The sequence below is a fragment of the Rhincodon typus genome, chromosome 2 (genome assembly GCF_021869965.1).
Source record: "Rhincodon typus isolate 14 chromosome 2, sRhiTyp1.1, whole genome shotgun sequence".
Taxonomy (NCBI): domain Eukaryota; kingdom Metazoa; phylum Chordata; class Chondrichthyes; order Orectolobiformes; family Rhincodontidae; genus Rhincodon; species Rhincodon typus.
In genome coordinates this window covers 136,603,449-136,623,455 of record NC_063333.1, presented here as the reverse complement: position 1 = coordinate 136,623,455, position 20,007 = coordinate 136,603,449, and the positions used below count along the sequence as shown (strand labels likewise).

The 20,007-nt window shown below is 40.6% G+C and overlaps 1 protein-coding gene across 1 annotated transcript in view; it reads left to right on the top strand.

Annotated features, from left to right (window-relative positions):
* Positions 1-16,595, top strand: part of LOC109928019 (myosin light chain kinase 3-like) — a 45,933-nt gene extending 29,338 nt beyond the window's left edge. Inside the window, exons 7-13 of the mRNA XM_048609073.1 lie at positions 1,538-1,631; positions 1,718-1,827; positions 8,095-8,236; positions 9,476-9,546; positions 10,351-10,479; positions 15,342-15,494; positions 16,433-16,595. Coding sequence (XP_048465030.1) covers positions 1,538-1,631; positions 1,718-1,827; positions 8,095-8,236; positions 9,476-9,546; positions 10,351-10,479; positions 15,342-15,494; positions 16,433-16,595 — 862 coding nt within the window. The remainder of the gene's footprint in view (positions 1-1,537; positions 1,632-1,717; positions 1,828-8,094; positions 8,237-9,475; positions 9,547-10,350; positions 10,480-15,341; positions 15,495-16,432) is intronic.
* The last annotated feature ends 3,412 nt before the right edge of the window (positions 16,596-20,007 follow it).

The following is a 20,007-nucleotide window of genomic DNA, read 5'->3' as shown; positions in this document are numbered from 1 at the left end:
TTCCAGTCTCACTACCTGTCATCTTAAAATTCATTTCAGAGACCCTTGAACTGTTCTGGGGTGACCAATTAAAAACAAGACCTGATCATAGTTCAAGACAGATTCGCATGTAACTAATATTTTAGAATGCTAGATGCAACAACCCCTTGGAACTGAAAACACCCTGAACATTACACTCTTAAAGTGCTGGCTTCTGCAGCGCAAAGAATGCTTACATAAAGAAGGATTCTTCATCATGTCCCTTTTTAAAGAAAGCATGCTTTTCAATCCAATAACTTTAAGTTGCACATGATTGTACTAACACTAAGGTTCATGTCAAGTATAAATGAATGCTGATCATGTTGAAAGTGGGGGCAACAGCAACGAATCCCAACAGCTGTTGAGTTGGTGGAAGACAAGATTGGGCAAAAGGGTATATGCCTGTGCCTTAGCCTTGTTGGAATTTATTTATAATAAATTAACAACAAAGTCTTATTTCTTGATTCCAAGTATTAAGATTTAATATAAATTTGGATAAAATCTTTACTAAGTGTGCTATCTTACCTTTCTAAAGAAGAAACCCCTAAAAAAAGTCCCTACACAAATGCAGGAGTCATTGTTCCTATAGTGACTGCCGCTTCTAATAAAATTGCTTGCGAGAATGAAATAGTAACTCCCAAAGATCAAAAGGTAAACCTCAAGAAAATCTCCCAAAGAAATAATTTGACATGAATACAGATGGACAATGAAAGGGTTCAGTTGTAGTTTTAATTTCACTTATAAATCAGAACTGTTATGAATGTTTTATGTGATATATCACATAAACCCAGATGAATTCACACTGAGCCATAGTTCTTGCAATCATATTGTTCAACTTCCTTATGGATGGATACTGTGCTGTAATGTTAATCACTACCAGCTTGTGGTTTTGATAGTTTGCTGCCACTAATACCTTTCTTTGACAGGGAATACTCCATTTACATTGGTAGAGGAAAACTACTAGTGAGCCTTAACGAGAAGACACTTTTTTCTTAAATGAGCTGTAATTTATTGCATGAAAGCAATTAAATGCAAGTTATATTAGTACATTAGACATTGTCACTAAGACTATTAGGAGACCTGTGGATCTTCACCGTACAAGATCCTAAGATGTTCTACCTTTTCTTCATCCAAGTCCATGACATCATTAGATTGGGTGGATCTTAACATCATTTTCAGCATTAACCATTTCAAAACTATTACTTTTTCAGAAGATCAGAAGATCTGCTACCTTTTCTTCTGTATCCTAGAATCACAGCATTGTTATAGTGCAGAAGGAGGGAGTTCAGTCCATCATATCTGCACTGGCTCCTCAAATCATAGGTGATGTCCTGACCGTTTGAACTTTGGCATTCTTGTATTTGTCCTAATGAGTGCAGATGAAAATGTTTGGCGATAAGTCTCTTTTCAGCAACACAAATGTTCCTGTTGTGGAAATGTTACTTAAATAATAATGTGGCTGATTCTTGAACTATCATGGTTTTTCAATGGTATTTCTGTCTTTAACTGTTTATTCCAGAGGACGGTTTGGACAAGTGCACAAATGTGTAGAGAAGTCTACCGGTCTTGCCTTGGCAGCCAAAATTATCAAAACCAAAGCAGCAAAGGAGAAGGTATGGTCAAATGTTTAATGTTAGCTGTGCACCACAAAAATAATTTGATTTTTTTTGTCATCATACGCATTGTTATTAATTAACAGGAGGAGGTAAGGAATGAAATCCAAGTCATGAATCAGCTGAATCACACAAACCTCATCCAGCTGTACGATGCTTTTGAATCAAAGAATGATATCACTCTGATCATGGAATAGTGAGTACTGCAAATTTATATCAATAAAACATCTATTGGAGTGGCAATTTTATTCACAAAGGTATACTCTAGGATGCCCAATTACATGACCATTGACTGTGAGGGGCCTTTGTGGCACAATGGTAGTGTCCCTACCTCTGTGCCAGAAAGCCTACTTTCATGTTACACCTGTCCCAGAGGTTTGTCATAATACATAATGCCTGACCAAGTTGATGAAAAATAATTTAATATTAACTGTATCCTCCTTGGGGTTGCCAACCATCCAGGATTGTTTCAGAGTTACTAGGCAGTGAAGACTGATTTGCGGGATACTACCGTGAGCTACTGAAGAGAACAATCAGAGAGGGATTAAGTGGATTGTGTGCATTTGTAAATTTTCTTTCATTTCAGAAATGGGAGATGGGATAAATTGCAGTTTGACAAAGGTTGAGAAGTATCCAGCCAGGTAGCGAAGAGTTTGTTGATTTCTCATTTGACATTGGAAGATTGTTTTACATGTTGGACATGCTGGACTAGAGTGGGAGTCAAAAGTTCATGTATTTAATCCTCCAAGAATATGCCCAACTAGATGTGTCAATTCTAACATGACTTATTTAATCATTTTTTCATCTTTAATATAAAACACATTTAAACTCGTAAAATGTCTCAGTGAGTAATGCGACAGAGTTTCAGTTAAGAATTTAGAACAAGCCTACAACTTAATCAAGCCACAAAAACCTCTCTTTGAATTTTGGAATACGTAGATGGTTACTGTATAAACTGATCGTTCTTGGAAGAAAGGATGGCCTGTATTTATGTGAAGCTTTTCATGAACATCCCCAAATCACAGCTAGTTAATTTCTTTTGAAATGATCTTATGTGGGAAATCCAGAAACCAATATGGACGCATTAGGTTTCCAGATATAATTGGGCCTAAACAATCTACTTTAGTGGTATTTACTGAAAGGTGACTGATTGACTGGACAATATGAAAGTTCAGCAGTTTTTTCTTGAGTGAAACAATGGTTTCTTTTATGCTCTTCTCAATGGAAAATTTGGGTCTCAGTTTAATGTCTTGCCCAAAAGACTGCACTTCTGGCAATACAGCACTCTTTCATCACTGCAGTGAGGTGTCAGTCAGTCTAGTTTTTGCATTCAAATCCTAGCTTGGGTCTTAGAGTGATAGAGATGTACAGCACAGAAACAGACCCTTTGGTCCAACTTGTCCCATCCAACTAGATATCCCAAATTAATCTAGTCCCATTTGCCAGCATTTGGCCCATATCCCTCTAAACCCTTCCTATTCATATACCCATCCAGATGCCTTTTAAATGTTGTAATTATACCAGCCTCCACCACTTCCTCTGGCAGCTCAATCCATACACGCACCACCCTCTGTGTGAAAATGTTGCCCTTCAGGTCCCTTTTTAAATCTTTCCCCTTCCACCTTAAACCTATGCCGTCTAATTTTGGACTCCCCTACCCTGGAGAAAAGACCTTGACTATTCACCCTATCCATGCCCCTCATGATTTTAAAAACCTCTATAAGATCACCCCTCAGCCTTCGATGTTCCAGGGAAAATAGCCCCAGTCTATCCAGCCTCTCCCTATAACTCAAACCCTCCAGTCCTGGCAACATCCTTGTAAGTCTTTTCTGTATCCTCTCAAGTTCAACAACATCTTTCATATTGCAGAGTCCTGAGTTGAATGTAGTATTCCAAGAGTGGCCTAACCGATGTTCTATAACAGCCACAAGATGACCTCCCAACTCCTATACTCAATGCACTGACCAATAAACGCAAGCGTACCAAACACCTTCTTCACAACCCTGTCCACCTGCGACTCCACTTTCAGAGAACTAAGAAACTGCACTCCAAGGTCTGTTTGTTCAGCAACACTCCCCAGGACCTTACCATTAAGTGTATTATCGCTGCCCTGATTTGCCCTACCAAAATGTAGCACCTCACATTTATCTAGATTAAACTCGACCTGCCACTCCTCGGCCCATTGGCCCATTTGATCAAGGTCCTGTTGTACTCTGAGGTAGCCTTCTTCGCTGTGCACTACACCACCAATTTTGGTATTATCTGCAAACTTACTAACCATACCTCCTAGATTCACATCCAAATCATTTATATAAATGAGAAAAAGCAGTGGATCCAGAACCAAACCCTATGGAACACCACTGGTCATAGGCCTCCAGTCTGAAAAGCAACCCTCCACCACCACCTTCTGTGTTCTATCTTCGAGCCAATTTTGTATCCAAATGGCTAGCTTTCCTTCTGTTCCATGTGATCTAACTTTGTCAACCAGTTTACCATGTGGAATCTTGTCGAACACCTTACTGAAATCCATATAGAAAACATTCTTTATCAATCCTCTGTCTCACTTCTTCAAAAACCTCAATCAACTTAGTGAGACATGATTTCCCATGAACAAAGCCAAGTTGACTATCCCTAATCAGTCCTTGCCTGTCCAAGTACATGTAAATCCTGTCTCTCAGAATCCCCTTGAACAACTTGCCCACCACAAGGCTCACGGGTCTATAGATCCCTGGCTTTTCCACATCACCTTTCTTAAATAATGGCAGCATGTTAGTCAACCTCCAGGCTCTGGCATCTCACCCATGGCTATTGATGACACAAATATCTCAGCAAGGGCCCCAGCAATCACTTCCCTAGCTTCCCACAAAGTTCTAGGATACACCTGATCTGAAGTAGGGTACATTCTCGAATAGTAGTAATGGAACCTATGGGGAGCAAGCTATCCTAGATCTGGTCCTGAGTAATTAGATTGGAATAATTACTCTTGGAAGGAGTGATCACTGTGTGGTTGAATTTGAAGTACAGATGGAGGGTGAGAAGGTAAAATCCAATACCATTATCTTGTGCTTAAACGTAGGAGACTACAATGGGACGAGGGAGACTGGGAATAAAGACTATGTGGTGGGACAATTGAGGAACAATGGAAGACTATCAAAGCGATTTTGCATAGTGCTCAGCAAAAGCATGTACCAGTGAAAAGGAAGGGCTATAGGAAAAGGGATAATCAGCCATTGATAACTAAGGACATAAAGGAGGGTATCAAATTGAAAGCTAATCCATACAAAGTGGCAAAGATTGGTGGGAAACTAGAGGATATGGAAATCTTTACAGGTCAACAGAAAGCCATGAAAAAATCTATAAAGAAAAGTAAGATAGATAAGGAGATTAAACTAGCTCAGAATATAAAAACAGACAGCAAACATTTCTACAAATATATAAAATGAAAAAGACTGGCTAAGGTAAACATTGGTCCTTTAGAGGATGAGAAGGGGGATTTAATACTGGGAAATGGGGAAATGATTGAGGTGCTTTTCAGGTATTCTATGTCAGTTTTCACAGTGGAAGGCACAAATAACATGCCAGTAATTGATGACAAGGAAGCTATGGCAGGTGAGGACCTGAAAACGATCATCATCACTAAAGAGGTAATGTTGGGAAAGCTAATGAGGCTAAAGGTAGACAAGTGTCCAGGCCCTGATGAGATGCATCCCAGAATACTAAAAAAGATTGCAGGGGAAATAGCAAGTGCATTTGTGGTCATTTGTGGTAATTTACCAAAATTTGCTGGACTCTGGGGCGGTTCCAGCAGACTGGCAAACAGCAAATGTTCAAAAATGGAGGTAGACAAAAGTCAGGTAACTATAGTCCCGTTAGCTTAACTTCTATAGTGGGGAAAATGCTTGAATCTATAATTAAGGAAGAAATATCGAGACATCTGGATAGAAATTGTCCCATCGGGCAGAGGCAGCATGGTTTTTAAAAGGCAGGTCATGTTGAAATATTTTACTGGAATTCTTTGAGGACATTACCAGTGCGGTAGACAATGGGGAACCAATGGATGTGGTGTATCTTGGTATCCAGAAGGCATTTGACAAGATGCCGCATGAAAAGCTGCTGCACTAGATAAAGGTGCGTGGCATTACAGGTCATGCATTAGCATGGATAGAATATTGGTTAATTAATGGAATGAAAAGACTGGGAATAAACGGGTGCTTTTCTGCTTGACAGTCAGTGGCTGGTGGTGTGCCTCAGGGCTCAGTGTTGAGACCATAATTGTTTACAATTTACAGTTGGTGACCAAGTGTAGTGTGTCAAAGTTCGCAGATGACACTAAGATGAGTGGTAGAGCAAAATGTGCAGAGGATATGGAAAGTCTGCAGAGGGATATGGATAGGTTAAGTGAGTGTGCAAGGGTCTGGTGGATGGGGTACAGTGTTGGTAAATGTGTGGTCATTCATTTCAGAAGGAATAATGAAATGGACTATTATTTATGTGGTAAAAAATTGCAGCATGCTGCTGTGCAGAGGGACCTGGGTGTTCTCGTGCATAAATCACAAAATGTGGGTTTGCAGGTGCAGCAGGTAATTAAGAAGGCAAATGGAATATTGCCATTCATTGCTAGAGAGATGGTGTTTAAATACTGGGAGGTTATGCTTGATTGATTTATTGTCACGTGTACCGAAGTACAGTGAAAAGCTTTGTTTACGAGCAGTAGAGACAGATCATAGTAAGCAAGAATGCTTAGATCGGAGGTTGTAAAATGACTCAGACAAAGGCATACATTGCCCAGGGCATGCGCTGGGTGAGATTAATGTTAGCAAAATCAGCATTATTTGAGGCTAGAGAGTCCATTCATCAGTCTAATAATGGCTGGGAAGAAGCTGTTCCTGAACCTGCTGGTGTGTGTGTTCAGGTTTCTGTATCATCTGCTGGATGGAAGAGATTGTAGGAGACCATTACCGGCATGTGATGGGTCTTTGATGATGTTGGCAGTCTTTCCGTGGCAGCAAGCCATGTAAATGGAGTCCACAGATGGAAGGTTGGCTTCCATGGTGGTCTGGGCTGTGCACACCGCCTTCTGTAGTTTCTTACGGTCCTGGGCAGAGCAGTTGCCATACCAGGCTGTTATGCACCCAGATGGTATGCTTTCAATGGTGTATTGGTCGAAGTTGGTGAGGGTCCTAATGGACATGCCAAATTTCCTGAGCTGCCTGAGGAAGAAGAGGCATTGTTGTGCCTTCTTGACTGTCGCATCTATGTGGGAAGCCCAGGACAGATTGTTGGCTATCGTCACAAGGAACCAGACGCTGTCCACCCTCTCAACCTCAGCTTCGCTGATGTAGATGGAGGCATGTTCTCCTCCTTTCTTTCTGACGTCAGTGATCAGTTCTTTAATTTTGCCAATGTTGAGAGAGAATTTGTTCTTATTGCACCACGTCACCAAGCCCTCTATCTCCCTTCTGTATTTTGACTCGTCGTTGTTAGATATCTGACCTACAATGGTGGTGTTGTCAGCAAATCTGCCGATGGTGTTCATTTGGAATTTGGCAACACAGTCGTGGGTGTACAGGGAGTACAGCAGGGGGCTAAGGACGCATCTTTGGGGATGGTGGGGGGGTGGTGCTCCACTGTTGAGTGTTATTGTGGGAGGTGCAGTTACTTTCAGCACAAGACAACCAGACAGGAAAGCTTGTTACCAGCAAGATATTTAATTATAAAGAAATGACGGTTGTGAATTTTAATGAAAAATTGCTGGATTAATGCAATAATCTTTGTCTCGAATGTTGTTACACTTAAGGATATTTCATTTAACGATGAGGTTATTTTCAGTGAACAATGACAGATGTATTAAGTATAAAATTAGTTGTTAATCTATTAATAATCAGGATAGTAAAAGCATTTGTCATCAGAGTTGCCAAACCTGCAGGAAAGTTCTGGAGTCTCAAGGAACCAAGTATTGATTTCTAGGAAATCGCTGTGAGAAAACAAGGAGAAAAGAAAACATTATCGCATTAAACTAGAGTTGTGTTTCTTTTAACTTTCTTTGAATGTTTTCACTTAGTATGTATGAAAATGTTGATCAAAAGTTTCTCCGGTGCAACTTCAGATAGCAAAGGGGGAGCCATTTATTGAGAAATGAATTCCAGGTTACACTGGGATTGGGTGGGACATCAGTGAAAAGCCACCCGCAGTGTGTCGCACCGTAATTAATCAGTGGAACATAGAGGGATGATCGACAATATGATGAAGTTTTAATTGGACACTTTTGCAGCAAGGTCTGATTCTAATCAGTGCCCAGCTGCAGTTCCTTCCATTAAACCGAATTGGAATCTGAAGGCAATCTGTGCGATAATTAGTCAAAACTCAAGAGTTTTGTGTTTTCTGATACACAATTATCGCAGGAAATTGCTTAACAAATTGAGAGATTAATTCTGTGATGTTTATTCCCCCCCCCACCCAACAGTATCGATGGAGGGGAACTATTTGACAGGATTATAGACGAAAGCTATAATTTAACAGAAATGGATACAATCCTGTTTGTAAAACAGATTTGCGAAGGACTTCAATATATGCACCAGAGGTACATCCTTCATCTGGATCTAAAGGTAAACCTTGTCAAAGCTTTACGAATTTCTTTACTTGTGAGATTATGTAATTTATCTGAAGAAAGCAAGGGCCATTTAAATTTAAGTATAACACTTGAAGTTGATGTTTGAGATAGATAAATGCTCTATTTTTCATTTATGTGGGGGATCAAGACACCCCAGTTGCTGCTTTAAAATTACTTCATAGGATGTGGGCAAGGACAGCATTTATTGCCCATTCCTAATTGCCCTTGAATTGCGTAGTTTGCTCTGACTTTTCAGAGGGCAGTTAAGAGTCAACCATATTGCTGTAGGAATCACATGTAATTCACATCAGGTTAAGCTGGCAGATTTCCTTCCTTGCAGAGCATAACAGAAAAAGATGCTTTTTTACAACAGTCACAGCTGGTTTCATGACATCTTTATTGAGACTAACTGTTAATTTAGTTTAAATTCCACCAGCTGCTCTGATGGGATTTGAACCCAAGAAAGCAGTTGGTTTGGAGAGGAAAATGAGTGCAACCAATGCTAATAGGACAAGGATAATTGACATACTATTGAAGTGTACAATCAAAGAAGACCCATTGCTGACCTTGGTAGAACTTCAGTAGTTAGGAAAAAAGATGTTTAAGTATATGAAATATTAAAAAGTACAGTGCAATAATGGATAAAGTGAAAATGCATGTAAATGAATTTGAGTTACAGATCAAAAATTATCTAATTGAATGGCAGTACAGACTGTGTCGCTATCCTCCAGGTGCTCCAGTTTCCCCGCCACAGTCCAAAGATGTGCAGGATAGATCAATTGGCCATGCTAAATTGCCCGTAGTGTCCAGGGATGTGCAGGCTAGGTGGATTAGCCATAGGAAATGCAGGGTTACAGGAATATGGTAAGGGTGTTGAGTCTGGGTTGGATGCTCTTCAGAGGGTCATGTGGACTCGATGGGCTGAATGACCTGCTTCTACACTAGGGGTTCTATGTCTCATGGGGCTTAGTCTTTTCCTATGTTCTAGTATATAAGGCAAGCTCCAAATTATTGCTTCCAAACACACCTACATGAAATTGAAATTAATGAAACATTTGAAACAGTTATGTCAGCAAAAGCTTCCTTGCTAAAAGTGATAAATCCATCAAGGAACCTGATAGTATTGGAAATGTTGCTTAGATAGAGTCCATTCAGAACGTGTGATGGACATGTTAATGCAGTGGAGTGGAGAGCTTTGGTAGGACTTGACTTTTTCAATGTTTTACATTTTCAGCCTGAGAATATTTTGTGTGTCAATCGGGAAGCCAACCAAGTGAAGATAATTGACTTTGGCTTGGCCAGAAGGTAAATTATATTTATTTGTGGACAATGAAGCTCATTTCTCTTTTTTAAGACTTGTAATGAAGGAACATGTCTCAGCGTGTTTGACAGAAATAGCAAAAAATTACAACATAAAATGTTCTTTGAAGTGGCAAAGGTATCACCCTAAAAAAGCTGTGGTCTGCTGACGTTGTAATAACATCACCCTTCTTAAATTTAGTTCATTGTAATTGCTTCAGAAGAGTTTTGTAAAGAAAACTGATGCTCCAAAGAGTAAGCACATCAGGGCTTAATTTAAAACAAAGTCAATTGCATCAACAACACTTGAAGAGAAATCATTCCAAGTCTTCTTCATCCCATTTCTCAATTCAGTAGTTTTCCCTGAAAATAGCTCTTTTATCCAAGTTTGATTCAACTACTTAATGACTTTTTTCAAACTAGGTGCCTCAAGCTGAGGGCTGTGTACATTTTGTTGAAGCATTGTTAGATTCTAAAGGACTCGTGACTCACAACACCTCTGGGGTGTTATGAATCACAGTCTGGATGAGGGAACCTTTTGAGTGATATTACCATCCCTACCATACCAGATTATGTCTCTGCACCCGACACCAAAGTCCGTATTCCTTTCAGGCTAACCTCCCTTAGACCACTAGCCAATTGACTGCTAAGAAAATAGGACCTAGTGGGACAGATGGTTTTGGCCACCTAGACACAATTATCAAATAATGCTGAAATTTAGATGTTGGTGCTGTTATGTGGCATTGCAATAATGAACGGATATATGTAAAAAAAGCAACCTAATTTAAGTTATTTTGTTTATTCTGTTAGATATAAACCAAGAGAAAAATTAAAAATCAACTTTGGTACTCCAGAATTCCTTGCTCCTGAAGTTGTGAATTATGACTTTGTTTCATTTCCCACGGATATGTGGAGCCTTGGGGTGATTACCTATATGTTGTAAGTATAAGGCCAAATCATGAAGGATTGTTGAGAGCAAGAGGCAGTAATATGTTTGTGAACAACATCTATTTCCTTAAGTTTTGTCTTTCTGAATAAAGTTTCTTTATTCTGAAAATCCCCTTTGTACAATTTATCTCCAGGGAGAAGGTCGGGGCGGCTAGTGGGTTGTGAGAGTCGTGGTGGGCTATGTTTAAACCGCAAGTGGAAAACAGTTACCTTTTGAATTGCTTTTTTGAAGCTGGAATCAGGCTTTGAAAATCGGTCAGTTAGGCCAGGCCCAGCGTTAGAAAGAAAGCCTGCCAGGATTTAAAAGGACTTTGTACATGTCATCAAGAGTTCCACAGTGACCATTGCAGCCTCAAAGTCTGTGGCTCCAAACCGCATCTGGGAAACCCTAGCTTAATGTCTTTGAAAATTTGAGTTTGATTTGTATATTCAGGATTCTGAACTGTGAGTGCCACCACTTGACTGTTAATTTTCATCAACAGTCCCAACCATTTTAACTCAAAACTGTCAACAATTACTGCCTCATTTCTTATCTTCAAGTGCTTTTCATTGTGAGCTAGTGATGGTTTAATGGACTAGTCACACCCGTTGGTCGTTTGTTATATTTGCTTTGTAAGATTAACAATTAGCTCTCTCTGACTTTTAGTGATGATGTGGAGATGCCGATGTTCGACAGGGATGGACAAGGTCAAAAATCACACGACACTATGTCATGGTCCAACAGGTTTATTTGAAAACACAAGCTTTCATAGCTCAGCTCCTTCCTCAGGCATAGTGTGAGAGAGAGGTAGAATTTAAAAGCACGCGTGCGGGCACATGCACACATGCACAAACGTGGACACATACACGCACATACTCACACACAGACACACACATGAATTATTTCATCCAAGGTGTTTGTGTAGTTGCAGATACATTCTGTTTTGCTCATAAAAATAAAACCTGACCTCAGTTTAAAACATAGATTCTAAGCAAGACTTCACACCTAAAATGCATTGTTTGACCTGAGATGTCACCTCTTATATACATTGATAAAACCTTTAATTATCTCCGGACAATGACTTGAGAGGAATCTGGATTTTGCATCTCAATCAATAGTCTCCTTCCTAACCGATTAAGGATTCAACAAGAGGTGGCCAGTTTTAGGGTTGTTACCTTTCGGCTTATAAATTCTGTGTCTTATACCCTCTCTCTCACACTATGCCTGAGGAAGGAGCTGAATTCTAAAAGCTTGTGTTTTCAAATAAACCTGTTGGACTATAACCTGGTGTCGTGTGATTTTTGACCTTGACTTTTAGTGATGCTCAGGTGTATTTCCGCAGCTGGCTTCCCACCACTTACCTGCCCACCGTCATCTCCTTACTTACTCAAACACACAGAGGTTGGGATTTTAACAAACCCTCAAGTAGAAAGAATGGTGTGCGCAAAGATTTAACAATCGGTTCCGGCCAATAGCTGCTGTCATTTTGACAGAATTGAATCATATCATTGACAAGGCTCCCACTAAAAGCTGACAGCCAGGGCATACTGTGTATCTAAACATTAGATTAGCCTAAGTCAGAAGCAGCCCCACTCTATCAGAAGAACCACAGCCAGTGAAGCTTACTGGCTTGAAGAGGCCAAAATAAGGCTGTAAAAATGATTTTGTTTTTCTCAGAATGCTTTTAGAAGGCTGTGAAGACCAGAAGTGCTCCCAACCCCCATAACTTGTCCAGTCCCACAGGTATCTCTCAAACCCCAGCTTCCCTTTTTGACCACTATAGGATCCTGTTCCCTTGCTGCCTCCTGATGCTAAATTTCTCTTCCTGGGCAGACCTTCAGATTAGGATTTTGCATACTTTCCTTTAAATGGGGCTGTGCCAATAAGATCAGCAGATTTCCTCCAAGCTCCCAGACCTTGTTGATGTACCCTACCTAGTTTGGGGGTCGCACATGTTTAAAATTGTGCCCTGACCCACCACTACCAGTAAAACTCAAGGCCCAAGAATCAGAAAGCTAATATCAAAGGTGACCTTCACAGCCCAATCCAGTTCCCATCTCCACATGACAAACACACAAACAGACTTGCTCATGAGTTACAGTAACCTGAACCTCTGGGGTTCCGGTCCGATGTCTTTGACGTGCATCAATCGAACAAATTTTTGCTTTCACTTGAAAATGGAAAATTGTAGTTGGTTCAGGCAATGCCATTTCTGCTTAGTTAAGTGCTCACTTTCACTGTACAGTAAACCATATTTTCAACCACTGGAACAGTCATTCATAGTCTGCCTGAATGTTCAGCATGCCTGTGGAAAAATGTGTCGGGTATAATTTGACAGCACCACTTCACATTTTAAAATGTTGGAACTTTAAAAGAAATGTGGCATACCCCAATTCATGCATTCGTGAGGCATGTTTGCTATTTTGTGATTTCCTGCTGCTTGTGGCTGTCCCTGCTGTTACTGTGTGTCACACTCATCTGTTTTGCAGCATCCTGACACATCCACTGGAGCTCATCTGCAACCACTTTGCGACATCCATCATCCACCCAAGCTGAGGGCGACCTCTCTTTTCTGCTGCCCTCCACTCTGCCCTCTATAAGAGGTGTCTGCAGCTTTTTATCCCTGATTAAATGGCTGAAATACTGACACGTTCTTTTCAGGATGTCACCTTTTTGACTTCTTTCTACTTTTGCAATTATATTATTATGCTTGGATTAAAATTGAATGTGCATGTGTGTCGATTTCCCCCTCCCCGGAGCATCTTCTGCAGTAAGGAGCCTCAGTCCCCAATATTTACAACTCCTTGGAGGTCTGTAATGGTAAATTCTTCCCCTGCCCTTTCTTTGAATTATTCTATCTCACTCTCTTCACTGTTACCGCTGCAGTCCAAAAACAGCCCAGCGCTTATGGGCTAATACCTTCCCTCTGACAAATAGTTTTAGAAATTGTTCACTTGTATATTTAGATAAGAGCAGTACTTTCAAATATTCCAAAATAACTAATGTTGAGATGAGTTTGAGTTTGATCTATTATTGTCGCATGTACCAGGACACAGTGAAAAGTGTTGATGCAGCATAATAAAGAGCATCCATTTTTATATTACTATTTTCTCTTTTTATTCACTGATTTATTATTGTGTGCCCTTACTCCTTGAGTTCTTCTTGGTCTTGGTAACTCCCAAGTAAGAATTCTTCCATCCACCAGTTACAAGTTGGATTAGAGAAACCTGAGATCACTTGGCATTGCCAAAGTTGACTTGCAATCCAATAACTTGAAGGTTTTTCTAATCATAAGACGTGCAAATATAGTTTTCCCTCCTATTTTTGCTCAGGGAGACATTTACGATCTGCGTAGTCTACCTTACCGGCAGCAGTGTGGAGATCTCTATTTTGTTAACCTTGGGTGAGGTCATAGCTGAAACTCATTTCTCACCAATACATCTTTAAGGGAATCAAACTATCATCATGCTGGTTTGTTTAGTGTCCTTCGTCACTCTGAAGTGTTAAAAATCTCCAATGATTAAAGGCCTAGCAAGTTCCCGTAAAACTCTAGCAGAACACATTTAAGAAATCCTTAGAGAAATCTGGACAGTAGAAAAAAGCTGGACAACTATTAAACAGAGGCTTAGATTTTACGGGAACAATGTATCTCATTGAGTGTCCCTTACTTAGACTTGTCACCTTACCTTTCAGTTTGGAAATATTTGTCCTGTAAGTTGCTGGAAGTTTGAGCTGATAATGGCATGGTGAGGGCAGGAAGGCCTCTGAGTCCTTGGCTCAATGGGCTCAACAACCTGTCTCCTAAACCAGTGAGATTAATAAAAAGAACAATGGAGAAAAAAGGTATATTAGAGTCAAATCAGATGCCAAAGAGAAACGTGAGGGATAAAGATTAAATTAAGTGAGAGAAAAATGAAGTGGAAAGTAAGAAAAAAAAACAAATTAAAAACATTTGAAATGATTTACTGCCTGTGGAACAAAACTGTAGAGTTTAGGAGCTGGCTTAATGAACTGGAGGAATGTGACTGCTATTGTAGGGACATCTATACCTCCTCATTCAAAGGTAGTTGCAATGTCAAGTACTAGCCATGACGTTCGGGGATGGGTTTAATGAGTAATCAGTGCACAATCGCAGGAAACTGATGGGAAGGTTGAGGATGAGCTGCTGTTTTCTTAGATCTTAGGGCGGAGTGCGCAAATCATGTATAAACTTGCAGTGATTCATAATTCACAGCATGTCTCTTCCTTACCACAAGTGGCTTGACAATTTACTCACTAAAAATGGTGAACATATTCAACTCACCAATATTTTGACAACAAGTTCACAGCTATTTCCTTCTTGGTATCCACAGTTTTTGTATTTTAAGGAATTAATTTTGTTTCTACAATCATTAAGTACATTCTGATTGTTGAAGTGGAACTAGAATTGTACTGATGATTTGGAATGCATCTGGATTGATTGCCATTTCCAGGCAGTCGTTTATTAATTTATACAACATTTTCTAAATCTCGTTCTTCACAATGATGAGAATGCAAAGCCAGGAAAAAGACATCTCCTCTTTGTTATTTGAGGAGTTATTAGCCCTTTGCACTTGTATTTATGATTTTTCCATAACTGGTGGGCATAATAAATCATCTCCAATGCTTTTTATTTACCAAAGAGCTCTCATACACTGACACAAATGCTTGATGAGTATTAATGACTCATGAGACATGGTGAATGGTCAAGACATTGCTGTTTCTTCTATTACTGCCTCTGTTACTTTTGTTCTTCTATTATTGCACACAATGATAGCTGTGTGAATAGCTGAAATTTACCGAATGGCTTTTGATTAATCCCTACTCTGTGTTTCCCTGCTTTTTTGAACTGAAGGCTGAGTGGACTCTCTCCATTCCTTGGGGATGATGACAGTGAGACCCTCAATAACATTCTTTTTTGTAAATGGGACTTGGATGATGCAGAATTTGAAAATGTCTCTGAAGATGCCAAAGAATTCATATCAAAACTTCTCATTAAAGAAAAGGGGTATGTATTGCTGTCTCTACAGCTTCAAATAAAATTATATTTTACATGGTAGTTAACCACCATTGTTAATAAGTTTTGACCGTTGTGGCCTTTTGAAATGATATTCTGTAATATATTTACATGTAAGTTAAATGCACTAGATTACTAACTTGAATGCTAAAATAATGAATAATGACAGAAACCCTATGAAACCTTAAGGTGAGTATAAAAACACATCTTTATATGGGGACTGAATGCAACAAGTTAACTGGAGAAATAAAGTCAAAAATCAAGAGAGGTAAGAATGACTGAACAAATGAGAAATGCAAAAAAGCAAAAGATTAAATTGAAAGAAATGAAAGACAGATGCTGTGGCTGAGAACTACCTGAAAGCTTACAACTTTAAATTGGCTGCAGTGAAAGATCAAAATAGTTAGATCATTGAGGACAAGCATGCAACGATCAAGCGGAGGAAGGAATATTTTTATGATCTCCACAGTGTGTAGGATGGGGTGAATGAATAAGCTCTGGAGGAGCTGCCTCATACAATTGCAGGGGAATTGATGCTGCATCTGTGGAGAGACAAAGGGAATGTTCTTTTGATAATTTGTTCCAGAACAAGGTCCCTGGTACCATCAACATAACTGCAGATTTTTTTGAATTGCATGCTCGACATTACATTTGGGCTCAGTATTCTTTTGTCCTTCAAGTATCAAGGATCATTAAAATTTCATTAAAATTAAAAGCAAAAAGAATCATCAAATACAGAAGCAAAATACTGCTGATTTTGGAATCTGAGAATTGTCTAATATTCTTGGAAGAACTAAATAAAATCATATGAAGCAAATAATCCTATTGCATCTTTTAACTATTCCAATGTCATAAAATTTTTGCAGATATTTTATCTTATGAGCCAGCATCTACTGTACATAAACTGTTGTTGTTTTATTTTCCTTTAGCTGGAGGATAAGTGCAAATGAGGCCCTTAAACATCCCTGGTTGTCAGACAGCAACCTACACTACAAGCTCAGTTCCAAGGTCCCTGTCTTGTTTGTAATGATTATGGAAAACTGTACACCTTTTCGTTGGCTTTGTCATGCTGCCCTCACCCACATTCATTGAAGGTTGCATTGTGTACTTGATCATGAGCACTCATGCAAATACAGAAATTCTCTTAATTTATTTCTGTACCTCATGAATGTGGGCCTCGATACATAAGAAAATACGTTCAACTTTGTTTTGCCAATTAGCAAGGCCAAGCTACTTTTGACACATTGGCCGTCTCCATCTTGCATCACCTGCATGATGATCTGGCATGAGTGATCGCTGAGGATGTCGTTCATGAAGACCGTAAATAAAATAGCAAAAGAAGTCTAATATTACCGTTAAGGACCATTAGCTGCTTGATACCTGCATGCCATTCGACATGTTATAAATTGTACATTGTTGCTGCTGTTTTAATCTTTCAACAGAGCAGGTTTTACTCTGTTTCATATTACAGGTCATCCACATTGACAAAGTTACAATGATCATGACTGACCTTTAAAATGATTGAATACCGCATGAGACAAAATGGCAACACACCTACATTTTTAAAAATAATTAGTTTGAAGCAAAGCTTTCATTTGAGATCTTTAACTAACGTGAAACGTCTTAGACACAGGTGGTGTGCTTTCCTTCCAAATTTCTGATTTCCTTTTTAAATTCTGATTTTTTAAAAAAATCCATCAAAATAAAGTTTCTTTAATGTTGCCCACAAACTGAACATCCTGTAAGTCATCCCGAGATATGGGGTTTCTACCAGTTGTGAACAAGACTTTAATGAGCTGAAAGAGACATAGAGCCCCATTCATATCGTGGCTTGCTGCACTTTTTCCACTATTGCTGTTTGCATGACATTGAAAACTTTATGAATGGGGCACATAGTACTGTTGAAGTTGCCAATTTCTCCATCTATATTCAACAGCCACTTACAGGTTCTCCTATATACTCTCCAAATTACGGATGTTAAATTCAGAGCAGTCTTTATTGAAAGACTAGTTTTCAACTTTAATTCCTTGCTGTGCCTGACATGTTATGAATGTGAGCTTATGTCCTTTGCAAACAACAGCATCCTGGCTAAGAACTAAAGTGCATTCAGGAAAATAATATAATATAACATTCTTATATTCCTGTAAGCCAGCAGTGAATGAGATTTTAGTGCATCGCAACGTACCTTGTTAATAATCAGCCAAACCACTAGGTGGAGTGTCTCACCCATATCCTATAGCGGAGGAACATTCTTGGCTCAAACCATCTTCTGTGTGGAATCTTATGGCACCTGTGAATTAATCAGGCATTATTGAAGGGACTAATGTCTAACCCACTCTTTTCCCAATCTTGATGTCACATCTGATCATGAGATGAACTTATGACCTCATATTTATGCCATTACTAAGACTGCCTACTTTAATCTTGTTAATGTTACCTGACCTTACTCTATCTCAACCTGTCTGCTGTTGGATATTTGTTACACTTGTTTTAGCCAAAAGGTTGAGTGTCTTTGTTATCTGCCTTCTAACCTCCATAACGTTGAGGTCACCTGAAACTCTGCTGTCCATGTCTTAACTTACAGCATGTCCTGTCCCTATCTCACCCTGCCTCAATGACCCACATAGACCCCTGGTCAAGCAACATCTTAATTTTTAAACTCTAACCCTTGTTTTCAAATCCCTCAGTGGCTCCAACTATTCATGCCTCTGGGATCCCATCCACTACCCCACTCCTTTTGACCAAGGTGACTGAAGAAAAATGGCCCACTCTCACTCACCTTCCACTGTCCATTGTATTAAGGAATTGGAGGCAGATTGATGCCCTGAAGAGAGCCATTACTTTGCATTTTGTAGGGCCTCAGTAGCCCTAAGGGTAGACAGATTGGTTGATGCCTTACCCAGATCCATTCCCTGTATCTTTGCATTCCACTCAGGAGTGGGCAGAAAAGGCATATTTTATGTCTCCTCCACCCCTGCTTAAGACATAGCTGGTTGTGGGGTGGGTGGGGACAGTAAAATCTGGGCCCTAAGATTTGAGGTCCATTAGCTGCCAGAATCTAAACACAGAGGCTGGATTTTCATTCTGGGGATGGGAATTAGAACTCGGGACTGTTTCCTGGTCCTGAATGGAGCAGTCACTCTGGAATTTTCACAGAGCCGCCTCCTCAACTGTTCCAGAGATAGGTTCCCTGTCCGATAGAGGGTGGAAGATGGCTTTTGAGGCTGGAGGGCAAATCATAGGCCTTCTCGTTTGAAAGAAACAGAAAATAACTGAGACCAGTGCCTCAGTATGGAGACAATCTATCGTCAAAACTTAAGTTAGAAAAATGGAAAACGTAGCCATGTCATCACTGTGAGGTGGGAGGGTTGGTATAAAACCCCTTGATGGGGCTGCACTCACACCAAGGGGGACAAATAAGCTGAGCCCTGGGCTTGCCACTGCATACCCATCTTAAAGCAATTAAACAACCCCCGAAAGCATTGGGATACTGGAGGCCAACTGGAAAATCCCAGTCGACCTGCTCTAACAGTGGCACAACGAGACTATCAATTAGCCTAGACAACAAGGTGCAGGGCTGGATGAACACAGCAGGCCAAGCAGCATCATAGGAGCAGAGAGGCTGACGTTTCGGGCCTAGACCCTTCATCAGAAAAAGGGGAGGGGAAGGGGGTTTTGAAATAAATAGGGAGAGAGTGGGAGGCGGATAGAAGAGGGATAGAGGAGAGGATAGGTGGAGAGGAAACAAACAGGTCGAAGAGGCGGGGATGGGGCCAGGAAAGGTGAGTGTAGGTAGGGAGTTAGGAAGGGGATAGGTCAGTCCAGGGAGGACGGACAGGTCAAGGGGGCGGGATGAGGTTGGTCGGTAGGAGATGGAGGTACGGCTTGAGGTGGGAGGAGGGGATAGGTGGGAGGAAGAACAGGTTAGGGAGGCAGGGACGAGTTGGACTGGTTTTGGGATGCGGTGGGGGGAGGGGAGATTTTGAAACTTGTGAAATCCACATTGATACCATTGGGCTGCAGGGTTCCCAAGCGGAATATGAGTTGCTGTTCCTGCAACCTTCGGGTGGCATCGTTGTGGCACTGCAGGAGGCCCAGGATGGACATGTCGTCTGAGGAATGGGAGGGGGAGTTGAAATGGTTCGCGACTGGGAGGTGCAGTTGTTTGTTGCGAACCGAGCGTAGGTGTTCTGCAAAGCGGTCCCCGAGTCTCCGCTTGGTTTCCCCGATGTAGAGGAAGCCACACCGGGTACAGCGGATGCAGTATACCACATTGGCAGATGTGCAGGTGAACATCTGCAGATGTGCAGGTGAACATCTGCTTGATGTGGAAAGTCTTCTTGGGGCCTGGGATGGGGGTGAGGGAGGAGGTATGGGGGCAGGTGTAGCACTTCCTGCGGTTGCAGGGAAAAGTGCCGGGTGTGGTGGAGCTGGAGGGGAGTGTGGAGCGGACAAGGGAGTCACGGAGAGAGTTGTCCCTCCGGAAAGCAGATAAAGGTGGGGA